We start from the raw sequence: 20,739 nt of genomic DNA on the forward strand, positions 1-20,739 counted from the left end.
AGTTTGCTCATGCACCTCCAGTCCTAACATATTTGTTTGGCAATTGAAAAGTTGCCGGTTTGATTCCAGCCATAAACACAAATCCCCTTTAGGATTGCATATCAGGAAGGGCATCCAGCGTAAAACTCAAATCAAAACATGCGGAGCTGAAAGCTTCTGGTATATATGGCTTTCTCTGTGTTTCTGAAGACCAAAGTTTGGTTCAATCAAATAAGATTAGACACAGAGCCTCTTCTTTCATTTTCCCTTTCCATCATTCTTTCATTTCTCTGTCTCCTCACAGTCTATCTAAGCCCCCATCTCATGCCATCGCAATGCTTCTTTGTGGCACCTGGCCCTCACTGCTTCCTCTGTGAAATAGCTTTCAGACTCAGTAACCTCTGTGGAATGTGAATGAAGCTGCTGCAAGGGTCATTTTTTACTACCTACCAATCACAGTCCTCGCTATGATGTGACAGTTGAGTCATAAACACATATGCATGTGCACACACACACACACACACACACACACACATATATATACATACATACACATATATATATATGTATATATATGTGTATATATATATATATATATATATATATATATATATATATATATATATATATATATATATATATATATATATATATGTATATATATATATTATATATATATGTGCAAAAACCCAAACAAAAGACCCTTAAACTGTGGTTCTTTTGCAGCTTGTGTATTGGTGCTGTGCTCCTCAGAGCAGTAAATAAATAATGAGAACACGGTTAAAATTCTGCCAGTATTCCATTGCTCTGCTGCCTTTTGCCTCACGATAAAGAAAAGGAAGGCCTCAGTGGGAATGCAATTTCTCTTTTTTCTTTCATTTTTACATATTTCTGTTCCCCTCTTCTTTTATCTCCCTGCAATTATTCCCTTTTCCCTACTCTTTTATGTCTCGTTCTCCCTTAAAAAAAACTTCTTTGCTGCATCTGAAATTCACTGCTGTTGTTACCTTGCTATTCCTGAGTGTTTTCCATTAACATTTTTGCAAAACAAAAGCTCCCAATTCATCTCTCTTGTTCATTTTAGCAATGCGGAATGTGCCAGAAACACAAAAAAAAGAAAAAAAAGTGAAGCACTTCACATTAGAAAATAATTTGCATCTCCTTTCTTTTAAATTTCTCCAAAGGTACTCATTATTTAAAAATACTTTTAGCAGTATATTCTTTTCCTTTCTTTTAAACCAGTAATTGTCATTATCTTGTCTCACCGCACCTTTAAGAACCACCAAGTTTTTTATGTATTGAAATGACAACTTAAAAGGAAAAGAATTACATGCTAAATGCTGATAAATTACGCCAACGCAGCTCTCATAGAGGACTACCAAAAAGGATTTAAATGCTTTTTAGCTTTTCCATTTAAAAATGCCCTTTTTAAAAAATGCCAGGACAAAGGTGAAGTTGAGTGGAGATAGAGAAGGGCGGCGACCTGCAGGCTACGTCCCCTTTGTTCAGGTGGGAATGAAAGAAGCAGTGGTGGGTAATGTGAAATGACAACCACTGGTATTTAAGCTGGAGACGGATCATAATGCGAGCCAGATCTGTCCGTTTAAATGCGATGCTCTCTACTTTTCTCTTCCTTGTGGAACGGACAGTTGATATTTCAGAGGATAATAAGATAACACTCTGACATTTTGTATTGAGATGAAGATCTAAAGCGGACAGATTGGGGCTGAATGATGCACATGAGTGCAACAGATAACAAGACGACGAGATCGGTGTGTGTGTGTGTGTGTGTGTGTGTGTGTGTGTGTGTGTGTGTGTGTGTTTCCTGTGAGTACTGCTAAGTGTGCGGGGTGCATTCAGTATTACTGGCTATGCAGCAAAATACATGTAAGCCTGTTGAACCAGACACAGCCACCATGAAATCCTGTTTCAGACTGGCTTACAGCGAATAACACACACAAAGGGGAGGCTGAATGTGTGTGAGAGAGACACAAAGAGGGAGAGAGAGAGCAGCAGATAAAAACAAACTAAGTGGCACAGGACTAGATGTTGACAAAAGGGTGGTCTTAATTAAATGGCAGTTAATAAGGGTCTACGTGTGATGTATTAGAGAGGATTCACACATATAAAGATGGAAAAACAGAAAAGTGGCAGGCAGAAAATTAAAAGGCTAATCTGAGTATGGCAGCATGTCATTCTTGTCCCATGGAGCGTCTCACTTTTCCAGCCTTGTGGTACTTGGCATTGGCGCTGCAGCAAAGGTGCCACTAAAGCCTTTCTAAATAGAAAATAAGTGGTGTTCTGAGTGTGAGCACAGAGCTCCACAGGGAAAACTAGGGAGAAGGAATTGTACCCACAAATATCTCCCAGGCTGTGCAGATAGTTAAAATGAAACATCTCCATATGCCTCCGCCTCACCCTCCCCTCAGCAGGTCATTTTGATTACTGCAGAAACCCCTTGTTTCCACCCCTTCTCCACTTCACCAGTGATCTCCCACACAGTCATTTGCATTTTCTATCTTGGCTTTCTTCCATATCTTTCGATTTATCCTGTCACACCTGTTATTCACTTGTTTTTCTTCTTTTCCACCCCCCTGTTTCGCTTCCCTCCTTCTTTGTGGCAGCACAGAACCTCATCTAAATGCACAGCCAGTCATCAGCTCTCTACCTGCTCTGGGCATTTTTATTAGAATGAAAAAGTGCAATCATCCTTTCTGATACATCTCAACAAGGGTTGACACTGAATTGCTTAAATGAACCGATTCCCCACTTTTCTTGCACGTCTTGGTAGTACAGTGCATGAAAATCTTGATATTTCATTCACTTTTATGTGGCGTTGCTCGTTATCTTGTCCTGTCCTGCCGAAACAGAGCGCATAGACTTTCTAGTGCTTGCTCTCTTGCCTGCAGACAAGCAGAGCAAGAGAGGCAGGGGAGAGGAGAGTGTAAGGAGGAGGGAGAGGGTAGCAAATGAGGTGTGGGTAAAAATTATGGGGGACTGGAAAAGAGAGCAGTGGCCCAGCCCTGGATATGGAGAGAAAGAGGGTGGGGGAGAGACAGAGGAAGAAAGAGATTATACAGTGTAAAACCAGAAGATGCAGTTTTAGTAGTAGTGCGACGTGCAGATCAGTAAGCTCCTTCACCGCTGGGGAACAACCGCCTTTTGTTTCTCCCCCTCCACTGCAGTGGGGGGGTGCATTTATCGTCTTGCCCAGGGGGAGAAGCCAAGAAGTATCCTCCAATCAGCCTTTAATGATTTCTCTCATCTTGAGAGGCTGCTGACGGTGATTTATCACTGACCTGAGACTAGCGCTGCACTCTGCACAACACTCTAACCACCTGGAATACTCGCCATGGTTTTTATTTCTTTTCTTACAAATAAATATCCTCCTGTGGATGTTTCAAAGGGAAAGACCAGAGGACAAAAGAAGGATTAAAATGGACTTACTGACTGATGTTCTTGAATTTCCTGCAGCACACTGAAGATGGACTAACTTTGACACAAGCACAGGACATATATTTTTACACCCACCACTCTAACAGAAAGGCTGCGTTTGTCACAGCGTGCCATGCCATATTTTATTCTGAAAGCATGGCAGGCTGGGAAACATCCTAAACACTCAACTGCAACAATCATGTAGGACTGACACTCAGGTAGAGGTAGATGATGATGATGAGCAGGAGGTGGAAAGACTGGGTGACAGTTGGAACTGGCTTGCCTGCTGAGCCTGTCTGGCACTTCACTATAGGTTGATTGGCCGTCTGCTCTCGAGAGTTCGACTATCAGGTTGTTTCTCCCAAGTTATCATGCGGTTCATTGAGTGTATTTAGCTTTCCTCTGTGCTTGTGTGAGTGAGGATGCCACTCGGTGTGTGTGTGTGGAGTTTGGGATTACACAGCCTCTGGAAAGAATACAGGTGTAGCAGAGCCTTGAATAAAGATTAGCAGCTGTAACACCTTGTCACTGGCAGCAGACAGCGCGATGGTACTTTGAGACAAGACTTTCAAACTATGACCTCTTGCTGGAGGATTAATGATAACGCTCTGAGTAATATGATGACACTTAAAGGGCAAAGGAGGAGACAGGAATATGGCATATTCTAATTCTAGTTATCTTTGAAGGAGGCAGACTGAGGCTAATCCTAAAGCAAACGGGAATTTCAATTCATATTTAAATTCAGTGAGACAGTTTACAACAGCTTCATCTGAAGAGTTAAAACTAAAGCATCAGAATTAGTAACAGTGCAGAGCATGTCTGCAAATTCATAAAAAATAAGCTGCCTTTTTAAATGAATTAATTGGATATGTAGGATGAACATTGGTGGTACTTGTCATAAAGAACCTTGAGCTCAACAACAACCCACCCAGCACAAAATCCAGCTGATCAATGAATCAGTTTTGTATTGATTTCCCAACACAGACAGGATAGGAGGTGTCAGTAATTATAATCAATCAGTGGGTCCAACCCATGAGCAGTTAGGTATAGTCCTGAGTATGGTTTAGCTGAATATGAGTGGTTTAATACTGGTCATGACTTCTGACAACAGATCAGATAAATGCTGCGATTTGCTGTAACAATCTGCAAACTTTACAGTTTCTGTATGTTTTATTTGCTTGTATTGTTTGGAGAAGCTTTATGAAAAATGACAGTTTTGCTGATAGTTACAGGAAAATTGGCACTCCCTCCGTGCAGTAAAGCTTGTAGTTGAAAGAATTGTGTCTTGTTTCCTGTCTTGATGTGTCTGTAGGTGTGCTTGTCTTTAGGTTGTTGTCTGTGGCACGCAGCTTATCTTAGCTGCACAGCAAGGGCTTAGAGATCCAGGCTACTGGCATAACGGGCACCACCCAACCTGCCCCACCTCCCTACTCGGTGCATTTCAATAGATTTAAATTATGAAATTACTTTAAACACGCATTGATCGTTAAGTGGAGGATCAGAATAGGTAAAAAGGGTTCTAAAAAGGCACTGAGGAGGCTAAATTATCTCAGCAGCCACACTCAGCAGTCCTGGAAAGAGAGAAAGAGTGTAGTAGGTGGGAAGCTCCAAGTGGCAGCGATGATAGCAGAAGGAAAAAACAAAACTGAGGCAAATTCTGCATTGTTTGCATCTAACGGGCTCAAAGAGCATTTTTGAAAATGTGCTTTTTGGAAGTTTAGTTCTTTGAGTGAAAAAGACTCAGGAACAGCGTGGGAGAGTTCAGCGAGAGTTCTTCTGGGAAAACTTTGTCTTTTAGTGCAGTTTTTCAAACTAAAAAGCCACTGTAGCAATTTACAGCAAGCTTTCCGTGTGATCATTTTTGAAAAGTTACTGGATAAGCACAACATTTTATGCCTGATCTATTGAATGACACACAAACCAGCAGGACTCTTGAAGCGCATCTTTTCCACAGATCCAGTCAAAAATCCTTCCTGATCTACAACAAGCACACAAACTTAAACAAGACACATTTCTGCTTGCCATGGAAACAGAAACTAACACGTGGGCTCGCTGCTCTGAAACTATCTCCACGTTTAAATTTACTCTGGATTACAACACTTGAGCTGCAAACAGCACAGAAGAGAAGCGAACAGTGACACAGCCAATTAAACTGTGTTCTTCCCAGCCAGGGATGTGTTGTGTGTTACTCTGAGGACTAGTTGTATGCTACAACCCTGCGAATGAGGGTGGGGCTCTCCCACTGCCATAGACAAAGACCGCACAAAGAATCCTGGTGTGAGCGTTGGTCATCTGGGGCAGTTGTGGGACCTGCACAGCCACGATGGGGTGCAACATGTGTGTGGTCCAAAAACCTGAGGAACAATACAGGGTCATGTTCCAGGTGAGCTGTCTGTCTCCTCTCCTCTCTTTGTCCTTTGACTTTCTTGAATTTCTTTCTTTGTGAGTCTTCAAGCGGAAGTGTTTGCGTGTGTCCCCAAAGTATTCTTTGTTATTCTCTCCCAACTTGTTATTTTCCTTACAGTGAAGCTGCTGCACAGGGCACAACCACCTTTCTCAGAAATCAGCAGACGCTCAACATTTCTTGCCAACAATTTAACTAAACCATTTACACACCCAAAAAACAACACAAAAAACTGTTTTGAATCCCAAATAAATTTTGCATAAATGAGCCACTCTGATTAAAACAACAAAAATAAAATCCATAGTCAGCTCATGACATTAGCTCTGAATTATGTGCATAGAAAGATGTTAATGACATGTTGGCCACAGTTATTTAAACTGAAGCAAATGTAAAGGATAATAAATATCTCTAATTAATAAATCAAAACACAACGTTAGCACCACATCACCATTTCTTCCTTCACCAACCTGATTTATATTGGTTATATTGATCGGGTAGTAATGTGATTAATGAATATAGGGTGTGTGTGTACCTAATATATTAAGATCTTACAATGTCTCTGTGTTTCTGAGTGGGGAAAGATCAGGAGCCTATTCGGGCTTTTTAGGCTATGTAAGTACAATCAAATTAATTGTTATAAAATACAGCTACACAGATTTGTATCTATGCATTTTTATTTAATAACTTTCCAAAAAAGTGTGTTTACCTGTCCAGGTACTGCAGATGAAAATCAGCTCGTATTTAATAAATAGTTTTTTTCCTCCTGCAGTATAATTTGTATCTTCCTCATATGTTTTCCCACTTTCTTTAAAAATTGTCTGATTATACTCATTACTTCTAAATAGAATTTGTTTAAAACCTTCAACTGTTACCCTCCTTTTCTCATTTACCTACTTGTAAGTTTTTTAGGTGCTGGAAATGATAAGCTGAATGCAGGAAAATTACAAGATAACGGTTGTGAAGTTACACTGTAAGTCATGGTATGTGCTATAAAAGGCTGTTTGTCCTTGACAAATAAAGAAATGAATAAAACTAGTTGCAAATAAACATCAATAAATAAAGTTAATTACGTGAATCAGCCCGACTGATGCAAACTCAAAATCATAACCTGCTTTTTCTTCTCTCCTCCGTTTTATGGATTTTTATACATGTATAAATTAGCCTAGTACCTCTTGAACAAGCCTGCTAAATTGATGTATTGGAATAGTCATCTAGTGACAATAATACTGATAATTATGATAATGGTACTTCACAGTGATTACGATGATATGATCTGAGAGAACAGGGTACCACTGCATGAGATGGAGAGATAGGCTGGCACAGACGAAGTAGCCTTGTGGTGCAGAGCCACAGAGGCATGAGGATGGATGGGTTGTTAAACTGGGCTAAAGTGTTGTGAGAGAGAGGGGTTGCCACGGTTACAGCTTCAGCACCACCTGCCAACTGGGACCACAGACTGAATGTGAGTAAGCTCATCTGGCTGTGCAGTGCCTAAAGGAAACTGCTGCTCCGCAACGCCATGATGCATGCGGTGACCGAAAAGAGGTCCCATGCTTACTAAGCATGAAAAATGTTCAGCACACATAGCTATGGAGTGCAACACTTGTAGTATCTGTGGCACCAGAAGCCTCAGCTGAAACTCTATTGCCTGCTGAAGTCGGGGTGTAAGCCAGTTAACTGGGTTGCATCTGGTGCCAAAGGCAATGCCAAGAGAGAGGAAAACAGGAAGAGAGCCCAAACAGAAGCACAGTTATGTGTCAAAGAGGGAGTCCAAGCATGTGAATGAAAGCGTCTGGGAAAGCCTAACTGTCTTTTCTCCCCGCTGCTTGTCCTTAGATGTCAAAAGTAATTGATTTGAACACTTCAGGGAGCAGGGGCGAATATAGAGGTTTGAGTGACTTCACAAATCCCCAGGGTGGAGGGTGAGGAGTGAGGAGGTGGCGTGCACAGTTTGGTATGTGATCATAAATTCAGAGCATGGGTGGATCATTCCACAATCAGTGACCTTACCTAACAAGAGTAATAACGACACTGACTGCATGCAGGTCAGCATTGTGGCAAGTAGAAAACACATAATTTCATTAATCTGGTGAATGTGAAGTCAACTGTACTCGAGGGTTGTGTCAGACATAGGCATCTGTCAAGGTTTGTCATCCCAGAGTCCATTCAGCTTGATCAGACACCTGCACATGCCTTCCAGACGGGTGTGGTGAGGAGTGGACTGAAGAGTGACAGCCGTGAAAATAGGGTGTATGATTTGGAGCAGGCAGAAGACTTGTCATGTTGCAGAGAAAGATGCTTTCTCTGCACCCCAAAGTATTGAGGTGGTGAGACAGCAAGACTACATACAGTGTGGTCTATTAAACATGAAAAACAAGTATGAGACAAGAGAACGAACGCAGATGGGGTATCAAAGCGGAGCCAAAGCCCTTGGCTTAGAGAGGCTGATCGTTACAAGTGCAATCAGAATATTATGAACACTAGAAGCCTCATAAAAGAAGCACGAGCTGGTTTGTGCTAAACTGCTAAAAAAAAAAAAAAAAAGTAAAACACTTAAGAAGCAAAAAAAAGCAACAGGAAGGTGATCACAAACCTGCTTTTCTACACAAAATTCAATCAAGGTTATTTTACGGTAACGATAACTGAAAAAGCAAATCTTGCTGTGCAGATGGCTGAATAATCCAAAGATCACGCCAAGCAAAAAATTGAGGTACACGGCACTTAATCATTAAAAAAAACATCATAAAAGAGAAACATAATTACACTTGCACCCCACATTTCCTGGCTTTCCACACTATTCATTTTCCCTTTAGAGGGAAGCGGCTTTGAGCTGTTTTCCTTAACTAACATGTATAATTATACCTTCAAATTAGATGCAGTCTACTGAGTAACTGAGTCTGTCTTTAGACAATAAATACAGCGTTAAACAGCTTACAGCAACATCGCGCTCTAAAACCAGCCTGTTAAATCTGACTATATCAAAACACTTGCTTCTCTTGCCAAAGGAATAAAACTCATGCATTATACATTGGGCCTCTGCTACACATACGCTGCATACTGGTGGTTGGTACACACCCATTGGCATGTTTCTAATCAATACTGTGTCCTACAGCCACAAGTAAGAAGAAATATTTCGGTTCACTTGATGAATCGCAGAGCTGCAGGCAGATATGAATATTACCAACCATTTTTAAGCAACGTTTTATTTTACATACATTTTACAGAGTACCTGACCCACACACTCAGCAAACCTATTCCTCCCCTCTGAGCCCTTCAGCCGCTCCCTTCTTTTCCTCTCCCGTCACTGTAAAGCAGGAGGCTGTTTCCATGGCAACCTGCGTCATTAAACGGACCTGATGTGCTTTCATTCACGGTGACAAGAAGAAACATGCTGACACTCGCAAGAAGCAAACACATCAGAATCGATACATACCACTGACCAGCTGATAAAGCTGGATAATCACACCCAGCCGGTGCACCCCGGTGTGTGTGAATGACAAAGGCAGCTGCATGCTGGCACATGTGGACAGAATAAAGACACATCTGACGGTATACTGTAACATGATTTACTACAGAAGTATTTCAACAGCATGCTGTACTGCAGTGCTATCATATTGGAGTTATGATATCATTCACCGATTATATAATTTATCTTTATTTACACCTTTTCCTATAAATACTTTAATTGAATTGGTTAAAATACTATTTTATTCTATCTAACATCTTAAAACTGGCGAGAAATTGTTTACAGCACATTATAAAGTAGTCAAATATAAGGTGAAGTGCTGCTTCTATAAATCCTACCTAAACAATTTAAACTCAGTTGTCTCATATAACCATTCGTTATATGTTTATACACCAACATCCTGTTCACAGGAGCAGCTAAAGATATTGACAAATACATCAAAATGAGCAGATGGAGACTGCATTTTTCTGCCAAGACTGTCAATTCCCTCCTTCCCACGAATGGGTTTAGTCCCTGGATCAACAAGAATAACTGGATCCCTCTAAGCCTGTCATTTTTTCTTAAGATAATCAAAATGATGTGTCTCGATTTTTCTTATTTTAATTTGATATGAATTTGTGAAAAAATGACAAGAAATGAGGACTGCGATGATTCACAATATCAGTATCAGTTCAGTGACCGTGATAATGATGTTACTGCAATGTCGAAAGAAAAGAAAATAATGATATCAGTCAAATTCTGGTGTTTTCTGGTCAATTAAACACAAAATACAATTGCAGGAGACAGTCTTTAACAATACCCATACAGTCACTCAGTTATTTAGAATAATATCAGAATAATAGATGAATGACTGGAATCATTTCCATGTTATTTATTTATTAGATGGCATTTCAGCTTTTAAATATCACAGTTACACATTTTCTGTATTATCCATCCATCTCCATCCATCCATCTTCATCCGCTTTATCCGAGGCCGGGTCACGGGGGCAGCAGCCTAAGCAAAGAGGCCCAGACCTCCCTCTCCCCAGCCACCTCCTCCAGCTTATCCGGGGGAACACCAAGGCGTTCCCAGGCCAGCCGAGAGATATAATCTCTCCAGCGTGTCCTGGGTCTGCCCCGGGGCCTCCTCCCGGTGGGACATGCCTGGAACACCTCACCCAGGAGGCGCCCAGGGGGCATCCTTGTCAGATGCCCGAACCACCTCAGCTGGCTCCTTTCGATGTGGAGCAGTAGCGGCTCTACTCTGAGCCCCTCCCGGATGGCCGAACTTCTCACCCTATCTCTAAGGGAGAGGCCAGCCACCCTTCGGAGGAAGCTCATTTCTGCCGCTTGTATCCGCGATCTCGTTCTTTCGGTCACTACTCACAGCTCGTGGCCATAGGTGAGGGTAGGGACGTAGATCGACCGGTAAATTGAGAGCTTCGCTTTTACACTCAGCTCCCTCTTCACCACGACGGACCGGTGCAGCGTCTGCATTACTGCAGCTGCAGCCCCAATCCGTCTGTCGATCTCCGGCTCCCTTCTCCCATCACTCGCGAACATTTTCTGTATTAGTAATCACGAAACTGGTGTGTGGAAAATGTCCAATTTGGCCTATCTCACAGTGGCAATCCAGATCCAGATTCGGATATGGATCATTTCCAAAAGTTAATCACTTCTAAGTTGGGTCCCAGCTGTGATAAGATTTTCATGAGTAATTGTGCAAACTAACAGATAAACCGAACGATCACATAACCTTCTTGGCATCAATATGACTGTGTTTCTATGTAACCCTAACAGTGTGTTAGAAATAATTGAAGCATCAAATGGAGCAAAAAGGAAAAGACAAAAGGTAATTTAAAGGAGTTAAATAGACTGTCTGACAGACTGTTTGTTACCTTCTCAAGTGTCAGCTGTCTGTAATGCCAAAGGTGTGTTTGTCTATGCCCAATCTATGTATCTACCTAAGCATTTAAAGCAATGTATGAATCCATCCATTCTCTTCTGCTTATCCTTGTGATGAGCACTGTGTGAATACTTTGTCAAATCAATATCTTCTCAGTGTTATCACTTTATAATAAGACCACCACTCCAGGCTTGTCTACTTAAATTAGCTCGGCGATATCAAACAATCGGGGTTATATCTGGAGTAGGTCAGCTCTGTCTCCAGATTAATTGATTTTCTGAGGTGACTGGTGCAGCCTTCAAAGCATGGGAGGATGAGAAAAATCAATTACCAAACAAGTCAGAATTCAATAAGTCGGGGGTGGTTGGTGCAAGTATCGTTCATGCATGCTCCTGCATAAACACTGTGGAAATGCAAATGAACACAAGCTTGGAAAAACTTGGTGATGCTGAGAAGAAAAGCTTAAAGGCTGCACTTTAGATTAAGATTGATCTTATTTGTGTGGGGGTTTTTTAACCTACAATGAAGACTATGTGTGAGATAATGTACATTATTGTGTAGTGAGTCATTGCCTTCCCCCTTCTTTTTCATCTCAGCCTGCTGTACAGCACATGGGATTAATTTGCTCTTTAAAGGGCTCTCGGATAAAAACTAATTATGCATCAACCACTTAGTAATTCCCCGTGAGCTCCATTGTGTGTGTGTTTACATGCAAGTCTCAATCGCAGTGTCAGGCTCTCTCTCTGTTTACATTTACCCGGCGAATTCTTGAAAGCTTGTTTTCTACATCTCTCCATCATCATTACACCTCTCTTCACCTCCTTTCCGCTCCTTATGTCTCGCATGCTTTGCTTTCTCCGTCTACACTTTGAACTCAGCCTCTCTTTCATCTCTATCCACAACATCCCCACCCTCTGCTTCACAGCCACCGTAGATACCACCACCGCCAGCCCCCTGCTGTGAATTTCGGAGACTGTTTTTTCTGAATTTTAATATAATTTTAAATGTAAATAAACTACACAAGGAGCCTGGGGATGGGTGAGCAACAGCAGCTTTTGTTTTTTACATTTTATTTTTTTTGTGTGTGCATAGTTTAGCTTCTAAACCGCAAATGTACATAATGACCCAGTAACCCAGAGAAAATAGAGTACAGCATTTGGAAAGAGTGTAATGGATTGTCCATCAAGTCGGATCTGAAAAGCTGCCTAACACACAACAACGTTTACCCCGCATGAAGTCATCTTAAAAGCAATCTCAGCACCTCTCATTGATAATAAATGAGAAAGCCCCCTTTTACCCCTTCTATCAGTATTCATACCTGTCACTCATGACCATGGAGCTGACTTCTAATAGCCTCTCTCTGATCGTGAAGGGCATACAGTACAGGAACAATAGAAATGTCCTACAGTGAAAAATAGATAATGAGTTGAGTGTTGCAACACACACAATACAAAACACGCAAATTGTAGATTGTTAATTCCTTCATCACCAGTAGGTCATGCGGGGAGGAAGTGTCTTATTTGTAGTGAAGAGCCTCATTAAGAAAGGCAGCAAGATTTATGGAGGAACATTAGTGAGAGGAAGGTGGGCCAGCAGAAATAGATGGAAATAGAGGAGTGCGAATTGCTATCTCGAGGGAAGGGACAGAGCAGACAGAACTGCTGAGGCAGCATGGCAAAATAAATGCAGAGCCTGGAGAAAACTGGAGAGAGAAGAAGCAGGAGAGGACATGGCTTTAGATGCAGAGAACAGAAAGGAATTTGATGCTATGGAAAAACACGAAAGGTAGACCCCAAGGGATGGAGATCCAGTTGCTGTAGGAGTATGTGGGAGAACCAATGTGGGGAAGAAAAAAAGTGTGGGGAACAGGAGCCCAATGCGGCAAGAAAGTTTTTGTGCTTGGCTGCACAGGGGAACATTGATTTGACATGCAATTACTGGAAGGGGACAAGATTTGAAAGAAGGAGTGGGCGCATGAAGCAGAGTGGTAAAGATGTGGCGAGTCGCAGACAGCCAAGGTCAGTGACTGTGTACAACATGAATGAAATTATACCAAGGCTGTCTGGCTCAGTAACATGGATATGCACACATCTTCATTTTGCTGTCTCTTATATGGAATGACACCAAGAAAATTAAATTCATCTACATGTGATGTAAATGTCTTTAAATTAATGGTATTTTAGATCGAAATTTAAAAACGTGTGACGTATTGGCTCTATGAGGCCCCAGTTGTTAAAGCAATGATAATATTCTGATCCTTAGCCACGGACTGCATAAAAAAGATGAACACATCCACTGTGACAGCAACCTGTGTTTGTCATCTTGGAGTGTCTTGAAATGCGACATAATGAGCAAGGGGGTGATCTGACTGATAAACCAACAATTTATTAGTGCCAGCGGAGGCTTGCTGGTTAGCTTAATTAGTATAGGTTCATCAGAAATCCAGCTTTAGTCTCCCGTTTGACTTTAATTGAAGCCATAATATATAAAGCCACAATCACTGTATTCAGACTTGAAAATAGCAATCATGACCACAAACTGAAAATGAAGCTAAACACCTAAAACGATTATTCAGTCCTGCTTCTGGACCAAAAGGCCCACAGTTTTTAGTTTTCACAACTGCACTAGTAATAATATGCCAGAACTGAAATACACTTGTGTTTTTAGTTTTTCTCACAGGGAAAATGGTTTTTCCTTATAAATTGCTAGCATTCTGCTAATTGGTAACATGACACACTCCCTTGTTGGTATTTTTAATCATTTTCAAAAGATTACTAGATATTAGAAGTATACAGTAAAGCTAAAGTACTTGCAGAAATGCACTTCACTGTAGTATAGTCTGAAGCTATATCCATCTTTTATATACAATACATATTTTATACATAATTTTTAATAGCTAGTTAGCTTAATGCTATTGTTAGCTTCCATGCTAGGATGCAAACGTCTAGAGCCATGCCATCTTTATTTATATTTATCTTGTAAAGATCCAGAGTTTCTTGTAGTTTATGTTTGTTAAATTGATCATTGCATCATGATAATGATCCCAAACACAATGCCAACCAATAAAAGCACACTTAGATAGAAAAACACAATGGGACACTATCCTTGGATCTCAAAATTACTGAAGGAGTACGACTACAGCATTCCATCCAAAGAATCTCTTTGAAGAAGAACTATTCCTGAAGACTACTTACATTTACTCAGATATACATAAAATATAGCTTAAGAGAGTTCAGTCTGTGTTGAAGAATAAAAGTGGTCAGACTAAATGGTGACTTCAGTCTCATTAGAATTGTGCAAATTATGTTTTGCCTCATATACTGTATTTTAATACAAGCATGTTCCAATAAATCCTGCAGCTATTTCAATTTTCCTACCAAACAAAGAAATGAGGAGTGACTCAAGAATTTTGCACAGTACTATTATTGCAAATTAGAAATAAACCACTGAGTATAATGTTAACTATAATTAGTTGTTCGTCAACTAAAATATTGAAGAAATTAGGGCTATTGTTATAATAAAAGAGTACTGAAATCACATGTTGTGGGAAAGCTGAATGTATAAAATACATAACATTTCATTCTGTGGTGGTAGTCAAGCCAGTTTAGCCTGAATACTGAATGAATCTTTCTCCCTTAGGTTTGTGCAAAGCACTGCTTGGTATGATAAGGATTGTTTTGCTTTTAGTCACCTTGAAGGCAAAATCCTTGTACTGTTTCATTTTTTCTCTAGTTGTATTTTCAATAATCTTACATTTTTAATGCCCTCTCTCCGCTTTGCTGTTCGAACAGTACATGGACAGAAAGGAGAAGTTTCAAAACCCAAAGGATATTAAAACAGTACAAGTGAATCAAAACATACACAAGCAGGAGCAGTATACTGTGGCGTATATTTGGGTCTGTTTAAGAACATAAAAGTATGCTTAATAAAATATCTGAAATACCTATGAAACATAGGTATAAATGTTTTCCTGATCAAAATTCTGAAAGTGTGATTTGCTGGCAAAAAATGATCTTACGAAGGTTTTCAGGAAAGTTCCCACTCTTCTGTAAAAAGAAGGAAAATGAAACTATGTTTTCCAGATTGAAAGATTTATGCAGAGAGGAATCACCTTTATTTTGCACAGACAAAAGATAAAAGTGTTTTGCAGACCAGAATGACTAACGTACTGAGGAAACTCCATTTGATATTTCTCAATGTTGAAGCTTAATATGCGATTTTTCTCTGCCATTACCTTTGGCCCTCTCCATTATAAGAAAAAAAAGTTCTCAGTGACCCCTTTCCATTTTCCATCTATTCACAGTTGTAATTACTTTCTAACTTCACCATTTTCCTGCTGTCTTTCTTTCTCTCCACAGAAGGGTCACATAAGCAACATGCTGTGCTCTTTTGACGCTGATGGTCGATTGAAGGTCTCAGTATTCGGCTTTTTGCTCTGCTGCTTGGTGTGATGTGTCGAAGCCTTTTATATAACTTGTTTTTACGCTTCTATGTCCCTGTATGAAGTCTACTAGCTTTGTGACACTTAAGTGTATGTTTTGAGTTTTCTGTTCACTAACTTAGTGTCAGTTTTGCTTTATTTTAGGTATCTGTAGCTGTAGTTTCCCCTCCTTCATTTCCTTCTGTGAACTAACCTTGCCCATTTAATCTAACTGCTGATATGAGTTGCTATCTTCCTCTCCTCCACTTCTTGTCATTCATATCAGCCTCTTTATGGTTCAGTTTTTACTAAAATTCAGTCTCTGGTCATTTCTGCTTGCTGTTTATTTTTTGCAGCTGTGGAAAATCTACAGCTTATTTCTTCTTCCTGGAACTATTTTATTTTATTCCTCTTCCTCCTCTCATTTTGCTCTTCCACTATTGAATTGTGATGTTTGTTATTGTTGTTTTTTCAGGTGAATGGGAAGGAGCTGACGCGTCTGTCGGGGGATCCCACCCTGGACATACGGGACCCTGTGCTATCCAGCATACTGAGGAGGGGGGCCCGCAGACGGGCGGGCTTAGCTGGAGCTCCTGGAGGCCAAGTGCCAGTGACCATGGGCATGGCCGACTGTGTGGACAGCTGCACCCAAACAGACATCAGCTTCCAGCATATGTTGACTCTGGGCAAGAGCAGCCAGCATCCCTGTGGAGCTCCACCCCCACCCGACCCTCCACCATCCCCTCCTCTGCCTCCACTCCTGGAACCATATCTACTCAATGAACTGTGAGTGGGAGCAGTTTAATTGGATTCTGCAGCATGTCCAACCATCAGACCAGAACTCACCTGCCGTGCTATCCCATGCCATTCTGTTCACACATTTGAAGTCGGTAGCTGTCCCAATTACTCAAATATTTCATGAATTTTCTCATCCTCAGCTTTATAGAGCCTGTGTACTATGACCCCACAGACTACTTCGACATCAACCAGCATGAAGTGGACAGGCAGGATGAGCTGGAATATGAGGTGAGAGCCTATTAGCTACCTCAAAACTCTAGTACAGAAAGCTGATCCCCACTTCCTGTCTGACATTCGTTAACTTTTTTCTAACTACACCAGGAGGTGGAGTTGTACAAGTCTCGACAGCAGGATAAACTGGGTCTGACAGTGTGTTACAGAACTGATGAGGAGGAGGACCTCGGGATCTATGTAGGCGAGGTGAAGACAGTATCATGAATGTTAAAACTTTATCAGTAGTTCAAAAAAGTAGTTCCCATTTGTTCATAATTCCAGACGTTATCGTTTTAGGTGAACCCCAACAGTATAGCTGCAATGGATGGTCGTATCCGCAAAGGGGATCGAATACTACAGGTAGAGGTTTTCTAAGCTAAGGTTCCTTTTCTATGCCATTACTTTATGTAATATTAATGCCTAAATCTGAAGTCTTAGATAACCCCCTGGACCACATCCTGTGTGCCTCATTTCAAAAGAATTTGCTAATAGCGCCACATTTAAGATGAATTCTTCTTGAATATTATTTCCTATGCTGTTAAACTACAGAGAGGTTTTTTCAGTAGCTTAATAAAGAAACCCATTTTCCTGAACTGTGCACTTTAATTCAATCTAACATTGGTATTAAGGCTCTTACATTATCTGACATTATTCTCTCCTTTCACTGTCAGATAAATGGAGTGGACATCCAGAACAGAGAGGAGGCGGTGGCTATTCTCACCAGAGAGGACAGCACTAATGTATCCCTGCTTCTCGCACGACCCGAGATAGAGGTGAGGAAATTGGAGATGCAGTTTTTAGGGGAAAATGCTACAAAATTCAGTCAAAATACCCAGCGGAAAAATGTACTGTTCTCCCTTTATCTCCCTTTTTGAGCAGCAGCTTGGATACAGGTTATACTACAGACATTACATTAACATTTAGTCACAAAAATGAAAGGTAATTTAGACACAAGAACAAATAAAAGAAGAGATAGAAAACAAAAGGAATAACTTGGCGTTGTGCTTTAGTGTTTCAGGAGGCAGAAAAGCAAAGGGGTGCAAAAACACGATGAGAACACAGATAACATGAAGGGAGAGACAAAGACAAATAGTGCTTGTACTCGCAGTGCTAATGTGGCACCACTTTGTTTCACTCAAGGTCACTCTTCCAGCAGATATGGGGGCACTGTAACACACATCAGACGGCCCTGAATAACATACCTCTGCCAAATTACTTGTAAAACCACAACACGTGTCGACCCGCTCAAATGGATTTTTCATTGCAAAGCTTCACAAGAACGCGCTTCATATGGAGGCAGGCAAAATATGTGAGAAAGCAAAAAATTTGTATGCGGTCTGAGTTTTAGTGCAGATTTAAAAGGCACTCTTTAAAATGGTTTAAGCCAAACACACACACAAACACACAAACAGCCTGTCCTCTGTTTAAATGTGTCCTTGTGTTAGAGCACAAGCACTGGCTGTGAAAGGCTGACAAGATTTATATTGCTAAGGCATTGTCCCAAATTAGGATTCAAGTGAGAGAGGGAGAATCATCAGAGGGAAATGCACAAGCAGAGATTAAAGAGATCTGTTGTCCTGTGGGAGAAAGAAGGAGAACTGAAGGGGTTTGCCAAAGAATGAGAATGAAGACGAACCTAATCAATAGCTCGCCTCACGGTCTGCATGCAGTTCACATTCAAATCAAACCAATTAGGCAAAGAGGAGGAGGAGTGAATTGTTTACTAATTTGAGACCTAGTATTTGAAATATATTTAATTAGCTTTTGAGGGGGTGCCAATCAAGTCTGCAAATTAAACAGATTAGAAAAGACAACAGCTCTTTATGAATTTAAATTCTCATTAATTTCTAAAGACTGGATCACTCTCATCCACTAATGCTGATACTTATATATCATCAAATCATTTTTATTTTCTTTTTGGCACCTAGTCCTCTCAGATTTTTTGTTTGTTGCTTTCTGTAGAGACATATTGGTAAATGGAAATCAAATGTATTTTTGAGTGCAAAAATCTTACAGAGCACTGGCTCCATCTAGTGACACAAAAGGACTCAGTTCAGACATACACTGTAGTCGAAATTAAAGCTGCTTTTATCAGTACTGCTAAGATAAAAATTGGTCCAAATTTCCACAAAAAAATAATCAAATTTTCAAGGTTCTTTTTTTTTTTTCATGTATTTTCAACTCTAAAACACTATTTTAAGGCTAATAAAAATAAATGACAGTCAGGCAAAATTCAACAGCAAGTTCATAAAGGCAGTAAAGTTTAGCCGCTGAAGTACACCTTTGGTTGGAGGCCAGATTAAAAGGAGAGTAAGTCTGAACTGGAGTCACGGATCCTGTTTTCCTGTGTCTGTTACCCGTATAAATAAGCAACTGCCTCCTTCACAGTCTACTACCTTTGATGTTGTTAAGCTGCTTTAAACTCACCTTACACTGTCTGTGTAAAATACACACAAATCGACACCCTTGCTATTCTCAAAAGGTTATTCTTTCTAAGATCAAGGGACTGAAACTAAACTGGTCAGGACGTTATGTAAGCTTTATTTAGGCCAGTATTTAAACTTAAATCATTGATCAGACTATTTATATCAGACTTTTTGGTTATTTAAATCCCACACTGAAAACAAGTCTCAGCTGAAACGGAAATTATTTTTCTTTTGTAGACATGAGTCGGGTTTCTTTCTTTGTTTTTTACCTTTACTGTATTACATTGATGCCATTTTAATTGTGGCATTCCTCAAGGCACTATCCTTGGTCCACTTTCCTTTTCACATGCTTTGTCTTAGTCAGATCATTCATAACCATACCATCACCCACCTCAACTATGCAGTTGACATAGTTAATATTAAACTGGCTTGTCTAAAAACCCTCTGAAGTTAAATAATGATACATTTGATTTATTAGTGATTGATCTAAACATTTCCACAGTTCTGTCTCACTGTAAGCTTAGTTCACTGATCAAAAATGTAAAGCTGTCTACTTGTAACCTGGGAGGGATTTTTGACAGGTCTGTGTTGATGCTCAAGTAAAAACCATTATACAGTCATTATATCATTTTTGTCCATTAATGATTTCCACAAGGCTGCATTTTTTCCTGACTTGATTAGTGGAATACTCTTTAGTCAGATCTCATGTCACCGAGTCACCAGGTGATTCAGAACGGCATTGCCCAGATTTTAACTGCCATCAAGAAATATGAACATATTATGACCGTATACCTGCTGAATTTCATATTGACTTTTACGATACCCATTCTTTGATTTGACCAACTTCCAAATGAATAATTTTCCTGTGTTTTTTGTCTCTTCAACAACGAACAACTGCCATCATCAACTGGTGCTGGATACACCTTTTACCTGTTAGAATGACAACCAGCTGGATCCAGATGAGCTGGAGCTGGAGCCATTAGACAATGCTGTCCACCTGGCCAGCTGTCATAGTGTGAAGAACAGCCCTTCTGTTCTGGGTGCAGGACCTGGAGGTTTTGCTGGTGTTCTACCCAGCCACAGTCATTCACTGAACAGGGATTCCCCCAGTTTGCTTCAGACAGTGCTGAGCAACAGCCAGGAGCTGGACAGTGGGGTGGGTCGTACAGATGAAAGCACACGCTATGAGGAGTCTTCAGAGCATGACCTTCTGGGAGACGACCACACTAGTGCCTCCAATACGAATGCAACCAACACACCAGGCAGCATGCGCAAATTTTTCTCCAGCCGAGGGGAAACTCCACCCTTGCTGCACTCCCAGGACCTCCAGTTTAGCACGGACTCCCTTTTAGGTCTGGAATCTGTTAATGGAGGCGGCTTGGAACAGGGGGAACGTTTGGAAAGGCCCTACAAGGCAGATCCTGTGAGGATGATGATGCCTGGGCTGACTGAGGAGGAGTGTGAGAGATACAAAGAGCTGCTGGAAATCAAGTGTTACTATGAAAAGAACAGTAATGCTCTAACGTTACTGGGAGGTCAGGGGCCAGCACAAGAGGAAGGGGGTGTCTCACTGGATTTGAACAGGAATGAAAGTCTGACACAGCATGAGATGGCTCTCCTAGAAGAGGAACTGCGCCACTTGGAATTCAAGTGTCGCAACATCCTGAGGGCACAGAAAATGCAGCAGCTGAGGGAGCGATGCCTGAAGGCTTG

General features: G+C 40.8%; 1 protein-coding gene across 2 annotated transcripts in view; it reads left to right on the top strand.

Moving 5' to 3' along the window:
- Nucleotides 1-2,910: 2,910 nt before the first annotated feature.
- The window catches only part of LOC146364698 (PDZ domain-containing protein 4-like), a 20,383-nt gene continuing 2,554 nt past the window's right edge, over nucleotides 2,911-20,739 (top strand). The window contains exons 1-8 of one of the 2 annotated variants that reach the window (XM_084916966.1): nucleotides 2,911-5,797; nucleotides 15,528-15,581; nucleotides 16,065-16,375; nucleotides 16,528-16,615; nucleotides 16,709-16,807; nucleotides 16,898-16,960; nucleotides 17,272-17,373; nucleotides 19,964-20,739. The exon at nucleotides 19,964-20,739 is cut by the window's right edge and continues 2,554 nt beyond it. In XM_084916966.1, the coding sequence (XP_084773092.1) occupies nucleotides 5,738-5,797; nucleotides 15,528-15,581; nucleotides 16,065-16,375; nucleotides 16,528-16,615; nucleotides 16,709-16,807; nucleotides 16,898-16,960; nucleotides 17,272-17,373; nucleotides 19,964-20,739 (1,553 nt within the window). In that variant the 5' untranslated portion in view covers nucleotides 2,911-5,737. The remainder of the gene's footprint in view (nucleotides 5,798-15,527; nucleotides 15,582-16,064; nucleotides 16,376-16,527; nucleotides 16,616-16,708; nucleotides 16,808-16,897; nucleotides 16,961-17,271; nucleotides 17,374-19,963) is intronic. The other variant, XM_084916967.1, reaches the window with a different exon arrangement.

This window comes from Perissodus microlepis, chromosome 20 (genome assembly GCF_051167445.1).
Source record: "Perissodus microlepis isolate ML-2025 ecotype Zambia chromosome 20, ASM5116744v1, whole genome shotgun sequence".
Lineage (NCBI taxonomy): Eukaryota > Metazoa > Chordata > Actinopteri > Cichliformes > Cichlidae > Perissodus > Perissodus microlepis.